The sequence below is a fragment of the Trachypithecus francoisi genome, unplaced genomic scaffold, assembly GCF_009764315.1.
Source record: "Trachypithecus francoisi isolate TF-2019V2 unplaced genomic scaffold, Tfra_2.0 Lachesis_group0, whole genome shotgun sequence".
NCBI classification, from domain to species: domain Eukaryota; kingdom Metazoa; phylum Chordata; class Mammalia; order Primates; family Cercopithecidae; genus Trachypithecus; species Trachypithecus francoisi.
Genome location: NW_022681453.1, coordinates 66,166,863 through 66,188,447, shown reverse-complemented (window position 1 = coordinate 66,188,447; position 21,585 = coordinate 66,166,863). Strand labels below are relative to the sequence as shown.

The 21,585-nt window shown below is 36.0% G+C and overlaps 1 protein-coding gene across 1 annotated transcript in view; it reads left to right on the top strand.

Annotated features, from left to right (window-relative positions):
- Nucleotides 1-21,585, top strand: part of SLC49A4 (solute carrier family 49 member 4) — an 86,266-nt gene that overhangs the window by 30,578 nt on the left and 34,103 nt on the right. Inside the window, exons 3-5 of the mRNA XM_033211018.1 lie at nt 2,496-2,761; nt 9,001-9,130; nt 20,215-20,323. Of these exons, the coding sequence (XP_033066909.1) occupies nt 2,496-2,761; nt 9,001-9,130; nt 20,215-20,323 (505 nt within the window). The remainder of the gene's footprint in view (nt 1-2,495; nt 2,762-9,000; nt 9,131-20,214; nt 20,324-21,585) is intronic.

Below are 21,585 nucleotides of genomic sequence, written 5' to 3'. Positions count from 1 at the left end.
TAGTTGACACGAGTCTAATACCTCATAAAAAGTATCAAATATCAAAGCAGTTACTTTATGAACCATCACACACTGTCTCATTGTTGTGCCATCACAGGTAATGATTAAAACCACTTAATGATATTACTGCTGGAACATTTCTATAATAAAACTGCTGTGGGACAGCTTGGGTTCTACTGGCTTTTGGAGGAAGTAAACAGTTTAAATTGTTTCTGTCATCTAGAAAATAATTCCCCTTACACAGGGAGATTTTTAAATGTCTTGAGTTTTTTAAATTTAGTAATATCAATGACACTTGGAGCTATGTTGCCTTCATGTAATTTTTCCAACATTATGAAGCTATGGGCAGCCCTAATTCACATATTTCACTTCCCACTCTTGTGTTTCTACATTAGGACACTTCCTCTCCTCATGTGCCTATTTTTCTCTTCTGCGTTCAGAAAACTTTTTTTTTCTAACTAGCTTAAGATGGCAGTTTAAAAAAAGAGGATTTGAGACCCACATAGTGCTTAGAAAGCAAAACAAGCAGAAGAAAAAGATGAGTTCATATCATGAAAATATCACATGTACTGTCCCTTCCCTTTCCTCTACCTCTTTCCTCAAAGAGGTTGACATGTCTCCCTTTCTTGCCTGTGCTTTCTTTGGACTTCTGGCCTCTTTTCTACTTCAAGGCAGCTCTTAAATGTGAACGTGTGTATTAGGAGTGGGGGAGCAATGGGAGAAAAGAGTTGGTCAACAAGGAACAGGAGTGCTAAGTAGAATATTGCGAGAAGGTCAGCAAGATAACAAATGGAATGGAAAAAAAGAAACTGCTTTTCATTAATCCTTACAATTTAAGTCAGAATCGGAGTATGAGAACTGGAAGGGACTTAGTGATCCTGTCATTACGGTACCCTAACCTAACAGATGCTCCGTAAATGCATATTCAACTTAAACTGATCTCCTCATTTCATGAGGAATAAATGGATCCCCACAAAGTTAGGTATTGTTCAGGGCTAGCTCTGAGCTCAGCTGGAACCCAGGTCCTCCAGTTCCTCAATGACTTTTTCTATTAGAAGATACTTCAATGACTCTTTCGTTTTTTGTATTTCTACCATTTGGCAAAGAGTGGGTATGAAATGTTGAGCTCAACTGTAAGGCTGGTGGTACTTAGTAGGTCTGTTAATGAGTGGCAGTCTAGTAGAAGGAATATGGGTTTTGGAATCAGACCTGGATCTAAATTTCAGATCTGCCTGTCAGCACTTGGGCAAGTTTCTTAATCTTTCTGAACCTAGGATTTTTCATCTCAGTAAATGGGGATCATAATAGCTACCACTTAGTGTTGTTACAACAACTAAATGAAGCAAGGTTCTAAGTACTTACAAGAAGTACTTAGTTTGAACCCCATCAAAAAGTGGGGAAAGGATATGAACAGACATTTCTCAAAAGAAGACATCCATACAGCCAACAGACACATGAAAAAATGCTCATCATCACTCGCCATCAGAGAAATGCAAATCAAAACCACAATGAGACACCATCTCACACCAGTTAGAATGGCAATCATTAAGAAGTCAGGAAACAACAGGTGTTGGAGAGGATGTGGAGAAATAGGAACACTTTTACACTGTTGGTGGGATTGTAAACTAGTTCAACCATTATGGAAAACAGTATGGCAATTCCTCAAGGATCTAGAACTAGAGGTACCATATGACCCAGCCATCCCACTACTGGGTATATACCCAAAGGATTATAAATTACTCTACTACAAAGACACATGCACACGTATGTTTATTGCGGCACTATTCACAATAGCAAAGACTTGGAATCAACCCAAATGTCCATCTGTGACAGACTGGATTAAGAAAATGTGGCACATATACACCATGGAATACTATGCAGCCATAAAAAAGGATGAGTTTGCGTCCTTTGTAGGGACATGGATGCAGCTGGAAACCATCATTCTTAGCAAACTATCACAAGAAGAGAAAACCAAATACCGCATGTTCTCACTCATAGGTGGGAACTGAACGATGAGATCACTTGGACTCGGGAAGGGGACATCACACACTGGGGCCTATCATGGGGAGGGGGGAGGAGGGAGGGATTGCATTGGGGAGTTATACATGATATAAACGTTATGCACATGTACCCTAGAACTTAAAGTATAATAAAAAAAAAAGAAAAGAAAAAAAAGAAAACTTTAACTGAATTTTAGAAATATAAAAAAAAAAAAAAAAAAGAAGTACTTAGTTTGATGGGTGACGCAAATCATAGGTGACAGTAAATATTTGTGAAATGAATAAATGGTAACTATTACTATGTTTGATCTCCCTCATAGGGAGTCAGCATACCTTTTTTAGAAGGTAAATCAACATGTCTTTTAGGCATGTCATATTCTTTACAGATATGTATGCTTATTGATATAGTTAAAAACTGCTGTTTGGCTCATTTCTTTTTGTCTTAGAAAATGCCTGTTTCAAATACCTCACAGCCTTTTAATTTTTAAATTCCAGATTAATTCATGGAGGACAGATGTTAAATGGATTGGCAGGTCCAACTGTAATGAATGCAGCACCATTTCTCTCCACAACGTGGTTTTCTGCAGATGAAAGGGCCACAGCCACAGCTATTGCATCAATGCTCAGTTATCTTGGCGGAGCATGTGCATTTTTAGTTGGACCACTTGTTGTTCCAGCTCCCAATGGGACATCACCTCTTCTCGCTGCAGAGAGCAGCAGGGCGCATATTAAAGATCGCATAGAGGCTGTGTTATATGCAGGTAATTTGAAGTTTATTTTCTTCTTGTTATATTTTGTCTTTTATCTCAATCATCTTCACTCTACGTTTTGTATACCAGACACCTTCATATGAAATACTTGAGAGAACTAATATGTAAACTTACATACACTGTGCATTCCTTATCATATGATATAGAGATGCTTAATTAAAACTTAGCACTCTTCCTGGGAAGTTCAATTTTAAATTTATTATTGCCACATGGAGGGATATTTCTTAATTTTCGTCTTTTTATCTATTTGCGGTTAAGCGCTGTATAACACATTTTCTGTGTCCTCTCTAGATATCTTATCAGGATAGAAAACGTCGTGATTGACAATAACCATTTGTTAAACATCTATCTGTTGGTAGATGTTAAGCCCGTTTTCTCCCTTGTAGTTTATCCATTATTGGCCATGTTCTGTAACCTTATTTACCTTGATCATCTACAGTTTATCCTCATTTCCTACTCTCTGTATGTTTAGTCTGTTATTTAGGGATACTGACCTTTCTAAAATATTCTCTTTGAATTATTTTATTTCTAGAGTCGAGCCCTGGTCCACTCTTATAATATAGTCTCCTACAGATTTTCATAGATATAGCCCCTCTCTCCATATGCCTGTTTATTATTTCCTCTGCATTCAGAAAACTTTTTGTAGGTGTTTACTATATGCCAAGCACTGTGCTAAGCACTAGGAATTGGTAAGGTCAACGATGAGACAATTATAATACAAATAAAGATATACAGAGGTTGGGAGACCTAACTTGCCTGGGTTTGTAGGGAAGTTGAGGGGGGAGGGTAGGCTTCAACAAGAATGTAATAATTAAAGTTAAGAATTTTGTAGGAGTTCACCAAGTGTTTGAGTGGTTAGTATATTCCATACAGAGGGAACAGTAACTGCAAAGGCAGGGAAGGTATGAGAGAGCTCAATATGTCTAGGGAACTGCAAGTAATTGAGTATGGCTGGAGTGGTATAAATGTTTGTGTTTGGGTATAGGTAACAAGTGGCAGAAAATGAGACTGGAACGATAAGGGACCCAATTATACTGAACCTTGTTTTAACTTCTTTGTTCACTTATCAATTTCACAAACATGTTTTGAACGCCTGTGTATCTGTCACTATGTGAGTCACTGAGATAGGCATGGTTCCTGGTGTAACAGAACTTACAGTGTCCTGAATGATACAGACAGGTCAACAGTTATAAAATAGAACAGTGAGTATTATAAACCAAAGGCCTACAATTGCTCTGAGAGCTCAGAAAGGAGCACCTAACCCAGATTTTGGAGGTAAAGTAGAGCTTCCTGGAGATGCAGCATCTAAATCAGAGTCTGAGGAATGAGAGAATGATGGTTAAATACAGTAGGCAGGAAGATTATACTATAGAGAAGAAACTTAAAGAAGAAGCCCAGTGAAGGGAGACACCCTGGTACGTTCAAGCCCAGAGTAGCTTAGATCTGGTGAGAGCGGTAGTAGGTGAAGCTAGAGAGGAAAGCAAGCCCCACGCAAACCTTCTAAGCAGGGCTGAAGGGTTTGAGGTTCACCATATTGTAGGCAAAGGCCACACTCTGAAGAATTGTACATCAGAGAGTTATTTGATAACATTTACATTTCAAAATACGGTTTAGAGGGATTAAAACTGAAAGCAGCAGTATATAAAGCATTTCACCTCCTTTACACAACTTATTCCTTTTAAAGAAAAAATAAAAATGTAAAAATGAGTAAATAAAACTGAATGCAGGTGCAACGTAAGTTTTAAACTTGATTTTGGTCATGTTATTCTTTTTATTGAAAACCTAAGCAGTTATTGTATTTTTTACATGATGTTAACCACTGTTAAGCATGTATCAATGGAGTGCATGCAGCTCCTGGTTCCTATGCGGTCAAGCAGAAGCCCCTGCTCAAAGTTTCCCAGTTACTTCTTCATTGCTTTCATGTTTGCCAATCTGCCTTTCTGAAATACTGCCCCATGACTTAATTCTATTCAAAATACTGTGCTAGAATTGTCATTTTTAAAAGTTAAAGGTTCTTAAATTATTCCCGACAAAGGTAACATAAGAAAAGTAAACTACAGATCCAGATCTCAGATGAGTATAAACAAAAAGTCCTGAGTATAAACAAAAAGTCCTGAATAAAATATGAGCAAACTGATTCCAGCAACATATATCATAAAACAGTTGATATACCATAACTAAATGGGATTTATTTCAGCAATGCAAGGTTGGTTTAACATTCAAAACTCAATTTATGTAATATATCAGCAGATAAAAGGGAAAAAAGCATGATCACCTTACAAGATGAAGAAAAAGCATTTAAAAAATCCAACACCCTTTCAATGAACTAGAAACAATCAATGAATTAGGAACTCTCTCAACCTAATAAAAAGCATCTATTAGAAACCCACAAGAAGCCTGGCATGGTGACTCATGCCTGTAATCCCAGCACTTTGGGAGGCCAAAAAGGGAGGATCACTTGAGGCCAGGAGTCTGAGACCAGCCTGCCCAATATAGCAAAACCCCATCTCTACTAAAAGTACAAAACAAATAGCCGGACACGATGGCACATGCCTGTAATCCCAGTTACTCGGGAGGCTGAGGCACGAGAATCGTTTGAGCCTGGGAGACAGAGGTTGTAATGTGAGCCAAGATCACACCACTGCACTCCAGCCTGGGTGACAGAGTGAGACTCTGTCTCAAAAAACAAACAAAAAACCTGCAGGTAACATCACATTTCACTTCTAGGGTTATGAACAAGACAAGGATGTCCATTTTTCCATGCCTTTTTAAAACTGTGCTGGAGGTTCTAGGCAGTATCACTGAACAAGAAAAGCAAAAGATACCCAGATTGTAAAGGAAGTAGTAAAGAATGTTTCTGTTGAAAATGATGAGATCTTGAATATAGAAAATTCTCTGCAATTCACTAAAACCTATTAGATCTAAAAAAAGAGCTTAGCAAAGTTTTATGGTACAAGATTAATATGTAAAAATCAGTTGTATGTTTATATATTGGCAATGAACAATCTTAACATACAATTCAATTTGCAATAGCATCAAAAAGAGTGTGTTTAGGAATAAACTTAACAAATGAAGTGTAGAACTTATAATCTGAAGACTACCACTGTTGAAAGAAATTAAAGAAGACCTAAATAAATGGAAAGACATTCCATGTTCATGTTGGGAGGTTTAATATTGTGAAGATATCCCCAAATTTATTTGCAAATATAATACAATCCCTTTTAAAATCCCAGCTGCCTTTGTTGCAGAAATCGACAAGGCGATCCTGAAATTTACATAGAAATGCAAAGGACCAGCAATATCCAAAACAATCTTGAAAAGGAACAAAATTGGAGAACTCACACTTCTCAACTACAAAACTTATTACAAAGCTACAAGATAACATAGTACTGGCATAAGGATAGGCATATAAATCAGTAGAACAGAAATGAGATTCTAAAAAATAAGCCATTACATTTATGGTCAATTGATTTTTCAGAAGGGTCCTAAGATAATAAGGGAAAAAGTATTTTCAGTAAATGGTACAGGAACAACTGAATATCCAAATTCAAAAGAATGAATTTGAACCCCCTCGTTAACTCAAACCTGAATGTGAGAGCTAAAACTATAAAACTCTTAGAAGAAAACTAAAGAGTAAATCTTTATGACCTTAGATTAGGTGAAGCCTTTTTATAAAAGACATCCAAAGCACAAGTGACAAAGGAAAAAAGATAAGTTAGACTTCATCACAATTTAGAACTTTTGTGCTTCAAAGAACCCAGAAAGTGAAAAAAACAGTACACAGAACGGGAGAAAATAGTTGCAAATCATATATCTGATAAGGGACTTACATCCAGATTATATAAAGCATTCTTACAACTCAACAACAGAAAGACAACGCCATTAAGAAGTGAGCAAAGGACTCAAAACACATTTCTCCCAAGAAAATACACAAATGTCCATCGAACACATGAAAAGATACTCCGTGTCATTAGTCATTAAGGAAATGCAAATTAAAACCATGATAAGATACACTTCACACCCAGTAGGATTGCTAGAATCAATAAAATGGAAAATAATAAAGTGTTGGCAAGAAAGTGGAGAAATTAGCACCCTCATACATTCCCATACATGGGAATCTAAAATGGTGTAGCCACTTTAGAAACAGTTTCACAGTTCCTCAAAATGTTAAACAAAGATTACCATACAATCCAGAAATTCCATTTCTAGATATGTATCCAAGTGAAATGGAAACATACACCCATGTAAAAATGTATACATGAGAGTTCATAGCAGCATTATTTGTAATAGCCAAAAAGTGGAGACAACCCAGATGTCTGTCTACTGATGAGTGGATGAATAAAATGTAGTATATCTGTACAACGGAATATTATTTGACAATAAAAAACAGTAAAGTACTGATACTCCAACATGGATGACCCTTGAGAGCATTATGCAAAGTGAAAGAGGCCAGTCATAAAAGACCACATATTATATGATTCCATTTATAGGAAATGTCCATAATACTCAAATCTGTAGAGACTAAAAGTAGAGCAGCGGTTGCCTAGGCCTGGGAGATTGGGAGTAATGGGTACAGAGTTTCTTTTTGGGATGTTGAAAAAATTCTAAAATTGATTGTGGTTATGACTGTACAATTCTGCTAGTAAATGAAAAACCACTTGATTGTGCACTTTAAATGTGTGCATTGTATGTCATGTGAATTATATCTCAGTGAAGTTGCCTACAAAAATGCCAATAGAGGGCCAAAGAATATGAATAAGGCAATCACAGAAGACATATAAGTGGCCAATATGCATATTTTAGGTGCTCATTCAGTATTACTAATAATTAAAATAACTCTAAATTAGAATAGTTCATTAACTTCTTATTGCTCCTCAGATTGACAAAGAATAAACAGATTGAGAACACCAAAAAAAAAAAAAAGAAAAAGGAATCTGTTAACAATCTTGTGTTTAAAAAAACAGGAATCTTTAAACTTCTAATTTAATTGTCTTACAGGAATGTTGTCCTTTTTGCTAAGAATATAGCCCTAGAATTAAAATTGTCCAACTGAAAGGACCTCTAGAAATCCCTAAATTCAATCCCTTTATTGGCCTAGAAAGATTAAGGGATTTGTTCAAATTACAAGCTAATTAATGACATAGACAGGTCTATATTCCAAGTTTCCTGACTTTTCTACTAGTGCTGTGCTTTTCTACAAAATTGGACACAGTTATCAAAAGCTGGAGCTTCCAAGTGCCAGAATTATAGAAGGAAAGATTGGGATGCTAGAACCTTCCCTTCTATAATGGGGACAAATTAAGATTGTTTGGGTGTTCATTTTACTTCTGATTGTTTAATACTCTACATTAGCTACTCTTGTATTTAAATTCTATTCTCTGTCTTTTGGTTTCTTATTTTTGGATGCTTTCTTGTTCAAATTTCCCATACAATCTGTAAATTGGGTCTGTCTTACACTGTGCATCAGACTATCCTATCATGAATCAAACAAACCTCCTATCTTGTTATTTCTTACCAGTTTTTTTTTCTGAGTGCCATACTTATTAGAGAATCATCCTAGACCTGTTTCACAATCTCTTTTATAGTAACGTACTGTTGGCTTTTAATATTTTCTCCATAAGGCAACATTTGTTTACTTCTTCAATCTTTTTATCTGTGTGCCATAGTACCAGCATATACATCATTGTTACTATAACCTCTAACCAATTACTTGCTGAAATTTGTATCTTTATATATTCATTTTTTTTTAAACTAGACTGAGCAATCTTGGCTAGATACTATATTTTGCTTATCTTTACGAGCCTCAGACTCAGTTGATGCTTAGTAAATATTTGTTAGATAAATGAGTATCTGAGAGGCCGGGCATGGTGGCTTACACCTGTAATTCTAGCATTTTGGCAGGCTGAGGCAGGAGAATGGCTTGAACGATACTTGAGCTCAGGTGTTCGAGACCAGCCTGGACCACATGGTGAGACCCTATCTCTACAAAAAATAAAAATTAAAATTAACCTGGCATGGTGGCATGCATCTGTGGTGCCAGCTACTTGGGAGGCTGAGGCAAGAAGATCACTTGAGCCCAGGAGGGTCAAGTCTGTAGTGAGCCATGTTCATGCCACTGCATTCCAGCCTGGGTGAGAGAGTGAGACCCTGTTTGAAAAAACAAATAAATACTTGAAGTATTCAACTTTTTGTGTGGCCTGGTTAACATTTTACCTATCTTTTTCTTTCAGAATTTGGAGTTGTCTGCTTAATATTTTCTGCAACACTAGCGTATTTCCCACCCCGACCTCCTCTTCCTCCCAGTGTTGCTGCAGCTAGCCAGCGGTTGAGTTATCGGAGAAGCGTCTGTAGATTATTAAGGTAAATGTACTGAGAGTCATTGGATGGCTTTGACTGACACCTTCAAGATAACTTCAGATTTTTAAAAAATAATTTAAGATAGTAATTTTTCAGCAACCTATTAATTAGGTTGTAAGTAATTGATAAAATACTAATTGAATATTTTAGATTTTCTACCAGAAATCTATCTTGAAAAATCACCAAAAACAAAAACCTCTATAATTTTTGCCTTCTCTATATATCACCTATACTATTATTTGCTTAATGTTTTAAAAATCAAGTATTTTATTTTTCTTAAATGATTTGTATTTGAAATTGTATGATATAAAGAATCCTATATCATACAATAGTGTCTGTGAAATCATGGATTCTATGTGTTATACTTTTCCTGATATGCACATTATTTTAATTTATTATGTATTTGTTAAGGCATATTAAAATAAGCAGGCACTAGTCAATACAAAGTGAATAAAATAAATAATATTATTCACATATCAACTGAAATCATTTTATGTACCAGCAGTAGGATCATACTTTCAGAAGCCTAATATATTATTTATTTTTATTAGTGTAACTTAAGTGTAGTTAGATTAAACTCTACTCTTGAAGGCTCAAATGCCCAGTACTGAATTTAATTCTTGGGATATATAAAACACCACTATTGATTATGATTTGCAATTGGACCACTATACTTTGTCATTTGAAATTTTTTCATAGTTAGTTGTGAGGAGTTTTTATTGATTCTTCCAACAACTCTCGCTTACTTGGTTCTTTCTTTTCTTGGGTTCCTCTCCCCAAATGGTAAGTTTCTTGTGGTAAAGAAGTAGTATCTATGTCTTTATATCTGCTACAGTAGTACTGTCCAATAGGAATAAAATGCAAGCCACATAAGGAATCTTACATTTTCTGGTAGTTTTCAATAAATTTTTAAAAGCCAGAATCATATCAAGCATCTTCTCTGACCACAGTGGAATAAAACTAGAAATCAACTCCAAAAGGAACCCTCAAAACTGTACAAACACACAGAAATTAAACAATCTGCTCCTGAATGATTTTGGGGCTAACAATGAAATCAAGGTGGAAATTAAATTCTTTTGACATGAACCATAATAGTGATATAAGTTATTAAAACCTCTGGGATACAACAAAAGCAGCGCTAAGAGGAAAGTTTATAGCACTAAATGCCTACATTGAAAAGTCTGAAAGATTACAAATTGACAACCTAATGTCACACCTCAAGAAACTAGGGAAACAGTAACAAACCAAAACCAAAGCTAGCAGAAAAAAAAAAAAAACAAAGATCAGAGCAGAACTAAGTGAAATTGAAACAAAAAATACAAAAGATCAGTAAAGCAAAAAGTTGGCTATTTGAAAAGATAAACAAAATCGATAGCCCATTAGCTAGATTAACCAAGAAAAGAAGATTCAGATAAGCTCAATTAAAAATGAAAATGGAGATGTTACAGCCAATGCCACAGAAATACAAAAGATCATTCAAGACTACTACGAACACCTCTGTGGACACAAACTAGAAAATCTAGAGGAAATCGATGAATTTCTGGAAACATACAACCCTCCTAGATTAAATCAGGAAGAAATAGAAACCCTGAACAGACCAATAATGAGCCATGAGATTGATTCAGTAACTGAAACATTGCCAACCAACACATATACACCGTGGAATACTATGCAGCCATAAAAAAGGATGAGTTCATGTCCTTTGTAGGGACATGGGTGCAGCTGGAAACCATCATTCTCAGCAAACTTTCACAAGAACAGAAAATCAAACACTGCATGTTCTCACTCATAGGTGGGAATTGAACAATGAGATCACTTGGATGTGGGAAGGGGAACATCACACAGCGGGGCCTATTATGGGGAGGGGGGAGGGGGGGAGGGATGGCATTGGGAGTTATAACTGATGTAAATGACCAGTTGATGGGTGCTGACGAGTTGATGGGTGCAGCACACCAACATGGCACATGTATGCATATGTAGCAAACCTGCACGTTGTGCACATGTACCCTAGAACTTAAAGTATAATAAAAAAATAAATAAATAAAAATAAAATCAAGCAATACAAAAATAAAATATTAATTTGAAAAAAAAAAATTGCCAACCAAGAAAAGGCCATGGTCAGATTGGCCAGATGGATTCACAGTTGAATTCTACCAGACTTTCAAAGAAGAATTCATACCAATCCTACTGAAACTATTCCAAAAGATTGAGAAAGCAGGAATCCTCCCTAACTCATTTTGTGAAGCCATCACTGATACCAAAACCAGATTGAGAAAGAGGGACTCCTCCCTAACTCATTCTATGAAGCCAGTGTCACCCTGATACCAAAACCGGAAAAAGATACAACAAAAAAGAAAACTACAGGCCAGTAGCCTTGATGATCATAGATACAAAAATCCTTTTTTTTTTTTTTTTTTTTGAGATGGAGTCTTGCTCTGTCTCCTAGGCTGGAGTGCAGTGGCCGGATCTCAGTGACTACAGGCGCCCACCACCTCGCCTGGCTAATTTTTTTTGTATTTCTTCGGGCGCGGTGGCTCAAGCCTGTAATCCCAGCACTTTGGGAGGCCGAGACGGGCGGATCACGAGGTCAGGAGATCGAGACCATCCTGGCTAACACGGTGAAACCCCGTCTCTACTAAAAAATACAAAAGATACAAAAATCCTTAATAAAATACTAGCTACCTGAATCCAGCAGCACATCAGAAAGACAATACACCATGATCAAGTGGGTTTCATACCAGAAATTGTTTGAAATAAGCATGTCAAATGTGATATATCACATAAACAGAACTAACAACAAAAACAATATGATCATCTTAATAGATGCAGAAAAAGCAGTCAATAGCATCTCTTTGTGATAAAAACCCTCAACAAACTAGACAAAGAAGGGACATACTTCAAAATAAAAGCCATACATGACAAATCCACTGCCAACATCTTACTGAATGGGAAAACTTGAAAGTATTTCCCCTGAGAACTGGAACAAGACAAGGATACCCACATTCACCACTTCAGTTTGAAAGCACTGGAAGTCCTAGCCAGAACAGTCAGGCAACTGGAAGAAATAAAAGGCATCCAAATTGGAAAAAGAGGAAGTCAAACTATCACTGTTTGCCGATGATATGATCATATACCTAGAAAACCCTAAAGACTCTTCCAAAAGACTCCTAGATTTGATAAATGAAATCAGGAAACTCTCAGGTTACAAAATCAGTAGCACTGCTCTACACCAACAATGAGAAAGCCGAGAATCAAATGAATAACTCAATCCCCTTTACAATAGCTGCAAAAAAATTAAAATACCTGGGAATATTCTTAACCAAGGAGGTGAAATATCTATCCAAGAACTACGAAACACTGCTGAAAGAAGTCATAGATGACACAAACAAGTGGAAACACATTCCATGCTCATAGATTGGAAGAATCAATATTGTGAAAATGACCATACTACCCAAAACAATCTACAGATTCAGTGCAGTTCCTGTCAAAATACCAACATCATTTTTCACAGAATTAGAAAAAAAAAATCCTAAAATTCATATGTAACCAAGAAAGAGTCCAAATAGCCAAAGCAATCCTAAGCGAAAGGAACAAGTCTGGAGGCATCACATTCCCTGACTTCAAATTATACTGCAAGGTTATAGTTACTAAAACAGCATGGTACTGGTATGAAAGTAGTCAATGGAACAGTCCAATGGAACAGAATAGAAAATTCAGAAATGAGGCCAAATACGTACAACCAACTAATCTTCAACAAAACATACAAAAACATAAATTGGAGAAAGGACACCCTATTTAATAAATGGTTCTGGGAAAACTGGCAAGCCACAAGTAGAAGAATCAAACCGGATACCTATCTCTCACCTCATACAAAAATCAACTCAAGATGGATTAAAGACTTAAATATAAGATCTGAAAACATAAAAGTTCTAGAAGATAATGTCAGAGAAATACTTCTGGACATTGGCCTAGGCAAAGAATTCATGACTAAGACCCCAAAAGCAAATGCAACAAAAGGAAAATAAATGAATGGGACCTAATTAAACAAAAAGTTTCTGTACAGCAAAAGACAGAAACATCAGAGTAAACAAACAGCCCACAGAATGGGCAAAAATATTTGCAAGCAAGCTCTGTATCTGACAGGAGACTAATATCTAGAATCTACGAGGAACTCAGACAGATTTGCACACACACAAAAAAACTCATCAAAAAGTGGTCAAATGACATGACCAGAAGACATTTCTCAAAAGAAGACAAACAGCCCCACCCAAAAAAAAAAAAAAATAGGAAAAAATGCTTAACATCACTAATCAGGGAAATGCACATTAAAACCACAATTAGATACCACCTTACCCCTGGAAGAATAGCCATTATTAAAAAGTCAAAAAACAATAGATGTTGACATGGATGTAGTGAAAAGGGAATGCTTATACACTGCTGGTAGGAATGTAAGTTAGTACCACCTCTATGCAAAACAGTATGGAGATTCCTTAAAGAACTAAAAGGAGATCTACCATTCAACCCAGCCATCCCACTACTAGTGTCTACCCAAAGGAAAAGAAGTCTTTGTATGAAAAAGACACATGCACATGCACATACATGTTTGTAGCCGCACAGTTTGCAATTCCAAAGATATGGAACCAACCTAAGTACCCATCAACTAATGAGTGGGAAAAGAAAATGAGTACATATACACCATGGAATACTACTCAGCCATAAAAAAGAACAGAATAATGCTTTGTACATCAACTTGTAGGGAACTGGAAGCCATTACTCTAAGTGAAGTAACTCAGGAATGGAAAATCAAACACTGTATGTTCTCACTTACAAGTGGGAGCTAAGCTATGAGTAGGCAAAGACAGAGTAGTATAGTGGACTTTGGAGACTCAGAATGGGGAGGATGGCAGTGAGTGAAGGATAACAAACTCCATATTGGGTACACCGTACACTATTCAAGTGGCAGGTGCACCAGAATCTCAGACTTCACCACCATCCAGTTCATCCGTGTAACCAAAAATCATTTGTACCCCAAAAGCTGTTGAAATTCTAAAAAATTTGTTTTAATTCTTTGTATATTTGGGATAAAAATTTTTGAAAAATTTTAATAATCTTATTTTAAAAGGAAAAATAAGTAAAATTAATTAGAAATAAGTAAAATTAATAAGTAAAATTAGTTTTAGGAAATGAGTAAAATCAATTTTAGTAGCATATTGTTTAACCAAGCATATCTAAAACATTATTTTAACATGTAATCAATATTAAAACTTATTAATGAAATATGTTACAGTCTTTTATTCATATAACATCTTTGATATCCAGTGGATATTTTGCACTTAAAGCACATGTCAATTTGGACATTAAATTTTTACTGGAAATTCTTGATTTCCAGTGGAATTAAGTGGAATACTTCAGATATCACTAAATTTACAGTTTAAAAAGTATTCATTGAGCAATGTCTCTTGTATTGCACTGTTTATCCTAAGTTAAAAATAATTACAGTTTCTGAAATTTTGAATCAACAGATATTTGCTATCATTAGAAAGGATCTTACATTCTATAGGCCATTGTTTGGGGGTTAATTGCAGATCTAACACTTCTGTAGAATACTATTTTTATTATTTTCCTCATAATTTTGAACAAATTCCCATAACTAAAAACAATTCCTTTACCATCTCTTCATCTAAAATGCTTTTATTTTTGTACGAGGATCTAAACCATTTTATAGCTGGCCAAATTATAAGTTCAGATCTGTTAAAAATCATTTAAATGTTTGTCCAACATTTAATTCTGATTTCAGGCAACTAATTTTCTTAATTCTTTTTTGATCACTGAAAAGAAATGTCTATAAAATTGACCATGTGTTTGCTAAAATGTCTTTTATTATTATTCAGTTAATTATTCTAAACTTTTTTTCCACAGCAGACATTTTATTTTGCTCTGCTGCAGCAAATTGTAATTGCCATTGGTTGTGGAGTTTGCAACATGCCTTCCTCTATTTTGGTCTCTTCTTTCTACAGGAAATATTCAAATACACAAATTACAATGTCACATGTCACATCAGTGTGTAGAAAAAAATAATTAGAACTGAATCCGTTCATTGACACCAAGATCAGTGATGGATTATAATGCTAGAGACAACACCTGCCCCAGCATGCACGCTATCATAATATCTTAGTGTTGCAGCTGTTCAAGGGAAATGTACTCCTACCAAACAGAGTTATGTTTAATGGAAAAGTACCTTTCACTGCTTCTGCTTCAAGTTTAGATTTAAATTAGTTAAAATGAAATAAAAATAAAAACTCAGTTCTTTGGTTGCACCAGCCACATTTCAAATGCTATGTAATATTGTTTTTCAGACTTTGGTTTACAGTCAACTAATTCAGTGCTTTGACAGCCATTTTCTTTAAGCAAAATAGAATGGAATAAAATAGAATAGAAAATATTATTTCATCACATGTAATAAGGATACCTTCTTTTAGACTTTTGTTTCAGTATATATGTTGCATATATATGGGTAGGTCACAAAGTAAAAATAAATTTCTCACTAAAAATAAAGTAAAAAGTTTTTGAAAATCACTTCTCTATAGCACATAGTGCATTGCCTTTCACATAATAGGTTTAAAAAAAAGTTAGGTTGAATTGTGATTAGTGGCACACATTTGTAAAATGACAGTTTAAAATGATTGCTTTTTCAATGGCAACAAAAGCCAAAATTGACAAATGGGATCTAATTAAACTAAAGAGCTTCTGCACAGCAAAAGAAACTACCATCAGAGTGAACAGGCAGCCTACAGAATGGGAGAAAATTTTTGCAATCTACTCATCTAACAAAGGGCTAATATCCAGAACCTACAAAGAACTCAAACAAATGTACAAGAAAAAAACAACCACATCAAGAAGTGGGCAAAGGATATGAACAGACACTTCTCAAAAGAAGACATTTATGCAGCCAACAGACACAGGAAAAAGTGCTCATCATCAGTAGCCATCAGAGAAATGCTAATCAAAACCACAGTGAGATACCATCTCACACCAGGTAGAATGACGATCATTAAAAAGTCAGGAAACAACAGGTGCTGGAGAGGATGTGGAGAAATAGGAACGCTTTTACACTGTTGGTGGGACTGTAAACTAGTTCAACCATTGTGGAAAACAGTGTGGCGATTCCTCAAGGATCTAGAACTAGAAATACATTTGACCCAGCCATCCCATTACTGGGTATATACCCAAAGGATTATAAATCATGCTGCTATAAAGACACATGCACACGTATGTTTATTGCGGCACTATTCACAATAGCAAAGACTTGGAACCAACCCAAATGTCCATCGGTGACAGACTGGATTAAGAAAACATGGCACATATACACCATGGAATACTATGCAGCCATAAAAAAGGATGAATTCATGTCCTTTGTAGGGACATGGATGCAGCTGGAAACCATCATTCTCAGCAAACTATCGCAAGAACAGAAAACCAAACGCCGCATGTTCTTACTCATAGGTGGGAATTGAACAATGAGAACATTTGGACACAGGAAGGGGAACATCACACACTGGGACCTTTGTGGGGTTGGGGGAGTGGGAAGGGATAGCATTAGGAGATATACCTAATGTAAATGACGAATTAATGGGTACAGCACACCAACATGGCACAATACATATGTAACAAACCTGCACGTTGTGCGCATGTACCCTAGAACTTAAAGTATAATAAAAATAAATAAATAAAATGATCGCTTTTTAAAAACAATGCCACTTAAGTAAACTTTTTTCCATGCAAACCTAGCTGCAGATGATAGATAGCAATAGAGAAAGGTAGAGAGGTAGATTGGGGTCATATTATGACATACTAGTAATTTTGGACTATTCTGTAGGAAATAATGAGTCACTGAAGCATTTTAAGCCAAGGAGTTATGTACAAGATTGTTCTGACAAGGAAAAACAGTTAACTTAAAATTGTCCCTCCAACCGCTTTGTCTTGTGTTTACTTCTAATTACCCTGGAGTCACACTCTTCATTCTGTTTAAACCATAAAGTATAAGATCTTCCTTCTCTATAAAAAGTCCTTTTCACCAGTACCTAACATTCCTTTGTCTTTTATTGCTTACTGTGCATGATTGCCAGCTTCTACCTTTGGGCTTTCCTGGGGAGTTCTCTGGGCCTGCCATGCCCCATTCCCTTCCTACCAGTGTAATTAACCCCAGTCTCTCATAGAATTCCTGAAATCATTGCTTCCTGGGTCAGATTATTTGCCAGCACGTGAACACATGTATTAATCTATTTTTTCGTCGTTTGTATTTCCTTCTCTCATTTCCCTCCCTGAACCCAGGCCACTTCTCAAATGCCTTTAATGTGTATCTCTTTGTCTCTGTACTTTTGCAGTATACGTACTGTTTTGTATGCATCTATGTTTAATTCATCTAAATTATGACATACTGTGGATGTCATTCTGTTTGACATTTTTCCCTAAGTACTATATGGGTTTTATTTTTTAACTTTTCATTTTGGAATGTTACAATAATATACAAAGGTAGAATAGTATAACCCCTATAACTCGGTATTGACAATTGTCAGTCAGTTTACAACCAGTCTTGTTTCATCTTTGTACCACCCACTTCCCACTTCCCACCTTCCTGCATCATGAAACAAATCCCAGATGACAACTCCATTTCATCTAGAAATATTTCAGTATGTGCAATATATGTCAAAAATGGACTCTGTTTAACATAAATATAGTACCGTTATTTTAACTAAAAACTTTTAAATAATAATTTGCTAATATCAAATCAGTATTTAAATTTTCAATTATCTCATAAACATTTAACAGTTTGTTTGAACAGTTTCTATATTAGGTCCACACATTGCCATTGGTCCAAAGTGCCTTAGAATCTATCGATTTCCTTGACATGGCTCTTTGTTTCTTGTAATTTAATTGTTGAGGAGCCAGCACTTTTATTCCCAACGTCTGGATTTTGTTGATTTCCTCATTGTATAGTTTGACATGTTCCCCTCTCGTTTGTGTTCCCTATAAATTGTTAACTAGAAGTATGTTGTGATTCAGGTTTTATTTTTGCTTTTGTTTTTGTTTTACAAGACTACTTCATAAGTGATGCTGCCTCCTTTCATCAGGAGGCATGTAATGTCTGGACAACTCTCATTTTGTGATGTTAGCACTCTGTTTCAAGGTGCACCCCTGCTGCCGTGTGTACACCTAGTTCTTTGTACTCCGTGGCATTAATTTATCACATTTCGTCTACTTATTCTCATTGTGTACCCAGATTGCCTCCAGTTTGTTGTTACCACAAACACTACTGCAGTGACATCCTCATGCATGTCACCATAGACCTGAAAATTTATTTGGAAAATAGACCCTGTAACATGACTGCTAGGTCATAAAATAATCTAAGCTTGATTTGTCAAGTACTGCCAGATCGCAGTGACATGATCGTAGCACACAGTAACCACCTGCCTCAGCCTCCCAATTAGCTGGGATTACAGATGCACACCACTGTACCCGGCTAATTTTTAAATATTTTTATAGAGATGAGGTCTCATTATCTTGCCCAGGCTGGTCTCAAACTCCTGTCCTCAAGTGATTCTCCTACCTTGGTCTCCCAAAGTGCTGAGATTACAGGCATGAGCCATCATGCCTGGCCAGAGCTTTTTTTAAACTACCTACTCATTTGATGAAATAATATTGGTTATCTGTATAATAAACATTGAGAATTTTAAACAATATGAACAAAATATTTTTCTTGTAAAAATAAAAAATTTCAAGAAGTGAGCCGGGTGCTGTGGCTCACGCCTGTAATCCCAGCACTTTGGGAGGCCGAGGTGGGTGCATCACCTGAGGTCAGGAGTTCGAGACCAGCCTGGCCAACATGGCGAAACCCTGTCTCTACTAAAAATACAAAAATTAGCTGGGTGTGCTGGTAGGTGCCTGTAATTCCAGCTATTTGGGAGGCTGAGGCAGGAGAATCACTTGAGCCAGGGAGGCAGAGGTTGCAGTGAGCTGAGATCACACCATTGCACTCCAGCCTGGGCAACAAGAGTGGAACTCCATCTTAAAAAAAAAAATTTCAGAAGCTTGAATTTATTAACTCACAGATTTTTTATTAACTGACAGACTTTTTCTTTTATAAAGCTTGCCACTTTGAACTTCTTGAAGAATAACTATATATGTATATACATGTATATACACACATAATATGTGTATATATTCATATGTATATATACATATATGTGCATATGTATATATATAGGTATATATTTTTTAACTTTCAGGCTCAGGGTACATGTGCAGATTTGTTAATGGGTAAATTACATGTCATGGGGGTTTGGCGTACAGATTATTTTGTCACCTAGATAATAAGCATAGTATCCAATAGGTAGTTTTTCTGTCCTCACCCTCCTCCCACCCTGCACCCTCAAGTTGGTCCCAGTGTCTGTTGTTCCCTTCTTTTTGTCCATATGTACTTGATGTTTAGCTCCCACTTGTAAGTGAGAACATGTAGTATTTGCTTTTCTGTTCCTGTGTTAGTTTACTTAGGATAATGGCCTCTTGCTCCATTCGTGTTGCTGCAAAGGTTGTGATCTTATTCTTTTTTATGTCTGAGGAGTATTATATGGTGTATTTGTACCACATTTTCTTTATCCAGTCTACCATTGATGAGAATTTAGGTTGATTCCATGTCTTTGCTATTGTAAATAGTGCTGCAGTGAATACACACGTGCATGTGTCTTTATACTAGAATGATTTATATTCCTTTGGGTATATACCCAATAATGGATTGCTGGGTCAAATGGTAATTCTCTTTTAAGTTCTTTTAGAAATTGCCAAACTGCCTTCCTTGGTGGCTGAACCAATTTACACTTTGACCAGCAGTGTATATGCATTCCCTTTTCTCTGCTACCTTCCCAGCATGTTATTATTATTATTATTATTTTTAGTTTTTAATAATGGCTATTCTGTAGATATTTTCTGATTCTGGTGTTCCAGTTTCCAAATGACATACATTTTTCATGACTATGTTTATTCTCGATTTTTAATTTGTTGCAATGTTTCCTTTTATTTCTCATTCACAGCAATTTTAGATTTTTGATGATTGCTTTAGCATATGCCATACCACTTGGTGTATTTGCTGGCTGGTCTGGAGTTCTGGACTTAATTTTAACACCAGCGCATGTCAGCCAAGTAAGTATTTTATTTCTTTATATGTTGTAGGTATTTTCATTCATTTAATTTATAAATACTGGTTACGTGTTCTTGGTTTTAGCTTCAAGGACTGGGTAAAACATTGTCCTATACGATTGTTGCAAAAGCAAGATCTTTATGGAATAGGTAAAAAATAGTGTTGGTTTTCCTCCTTGATTTTGACAATAGTTTTGAATTTCGCATTTCTCTGGGCATTATTAATGATACTACTGGCTTTTTAAGAAAGGAAGGAAATCTTAGTTTTGTTGACTCCATTCTTTATCCTTTCTTCATACCTTATAAAGAAGACTAAGATCCCATCATCAGTTATATAGCTATTTCTTCATCTAGTTTCTGACCTTCTCTGTGGGCTCTAAATAAGGGTATTTCATTTCTTTAAAAATAACCATTTCATCTATATGCTTGATGCCATCCATTCCTTCTCTTTGCTTCCAGATAGCATGGTAGAAAAGAGGAGAGAGAAATTTGGAGAGGTAAATAGAAGAAAAAACACTGATGTGATATTCTATGAGTAAAAAAAAAAAACAATTTGTCTATTCTGCTTTTAATGAACATTTGGATTGTTAACTATTTTTGACAACCACAAACAATGCTATATTAACGCTCTCATACATGTCTCTATGCACTTCTATACACATTTCTCATGGATACATATCTAGGAATGGAACTGCTGGTTATAGTGTATGCTACTTTGGTAGATGATGCCAAACTTCTCCAAAGTGGTGGTATCCATGTATAATCCTACCAGCAATACATGAAATTTCTCATCATCCCACATCATTTGCCACTTGTGTGATAATATTAGTCTTTTTCACTTTAGACATGCTGATAGCTGTGCAGTTGTATGCCATCATAGTGACTTCTGTGGTGTCTTTTCAGTGTAAATTGGATATTTTGAATATCCTTTTCTGGTGACATACCAGTTTGAGTCTCTTGCCCACTATTGGGCTACCTTTTTCTTACCAATATGTAAAGAAGAGAGCTGTGCAGAAGGGAACTCCCCAGAGGACTTTGTGGGGACTCCAGTAATCTTTGGCTGAGAAATGGGCTGCACATATAAAGGGCAAAGCTACTAGAGGCTTAACAGAGAGAATGGTATGGATTGAAAGCAGAACAAAGATAGAAGAGGTCAAGCATTGTCTTGGAGTTCTGGCCCAGTCAAACTGTAGAATCAAGGACCATGTCCTAGATAAAGTCTTACTCTAGTTTAGACCCATCATAAACAAAGACAAAAATCTGAA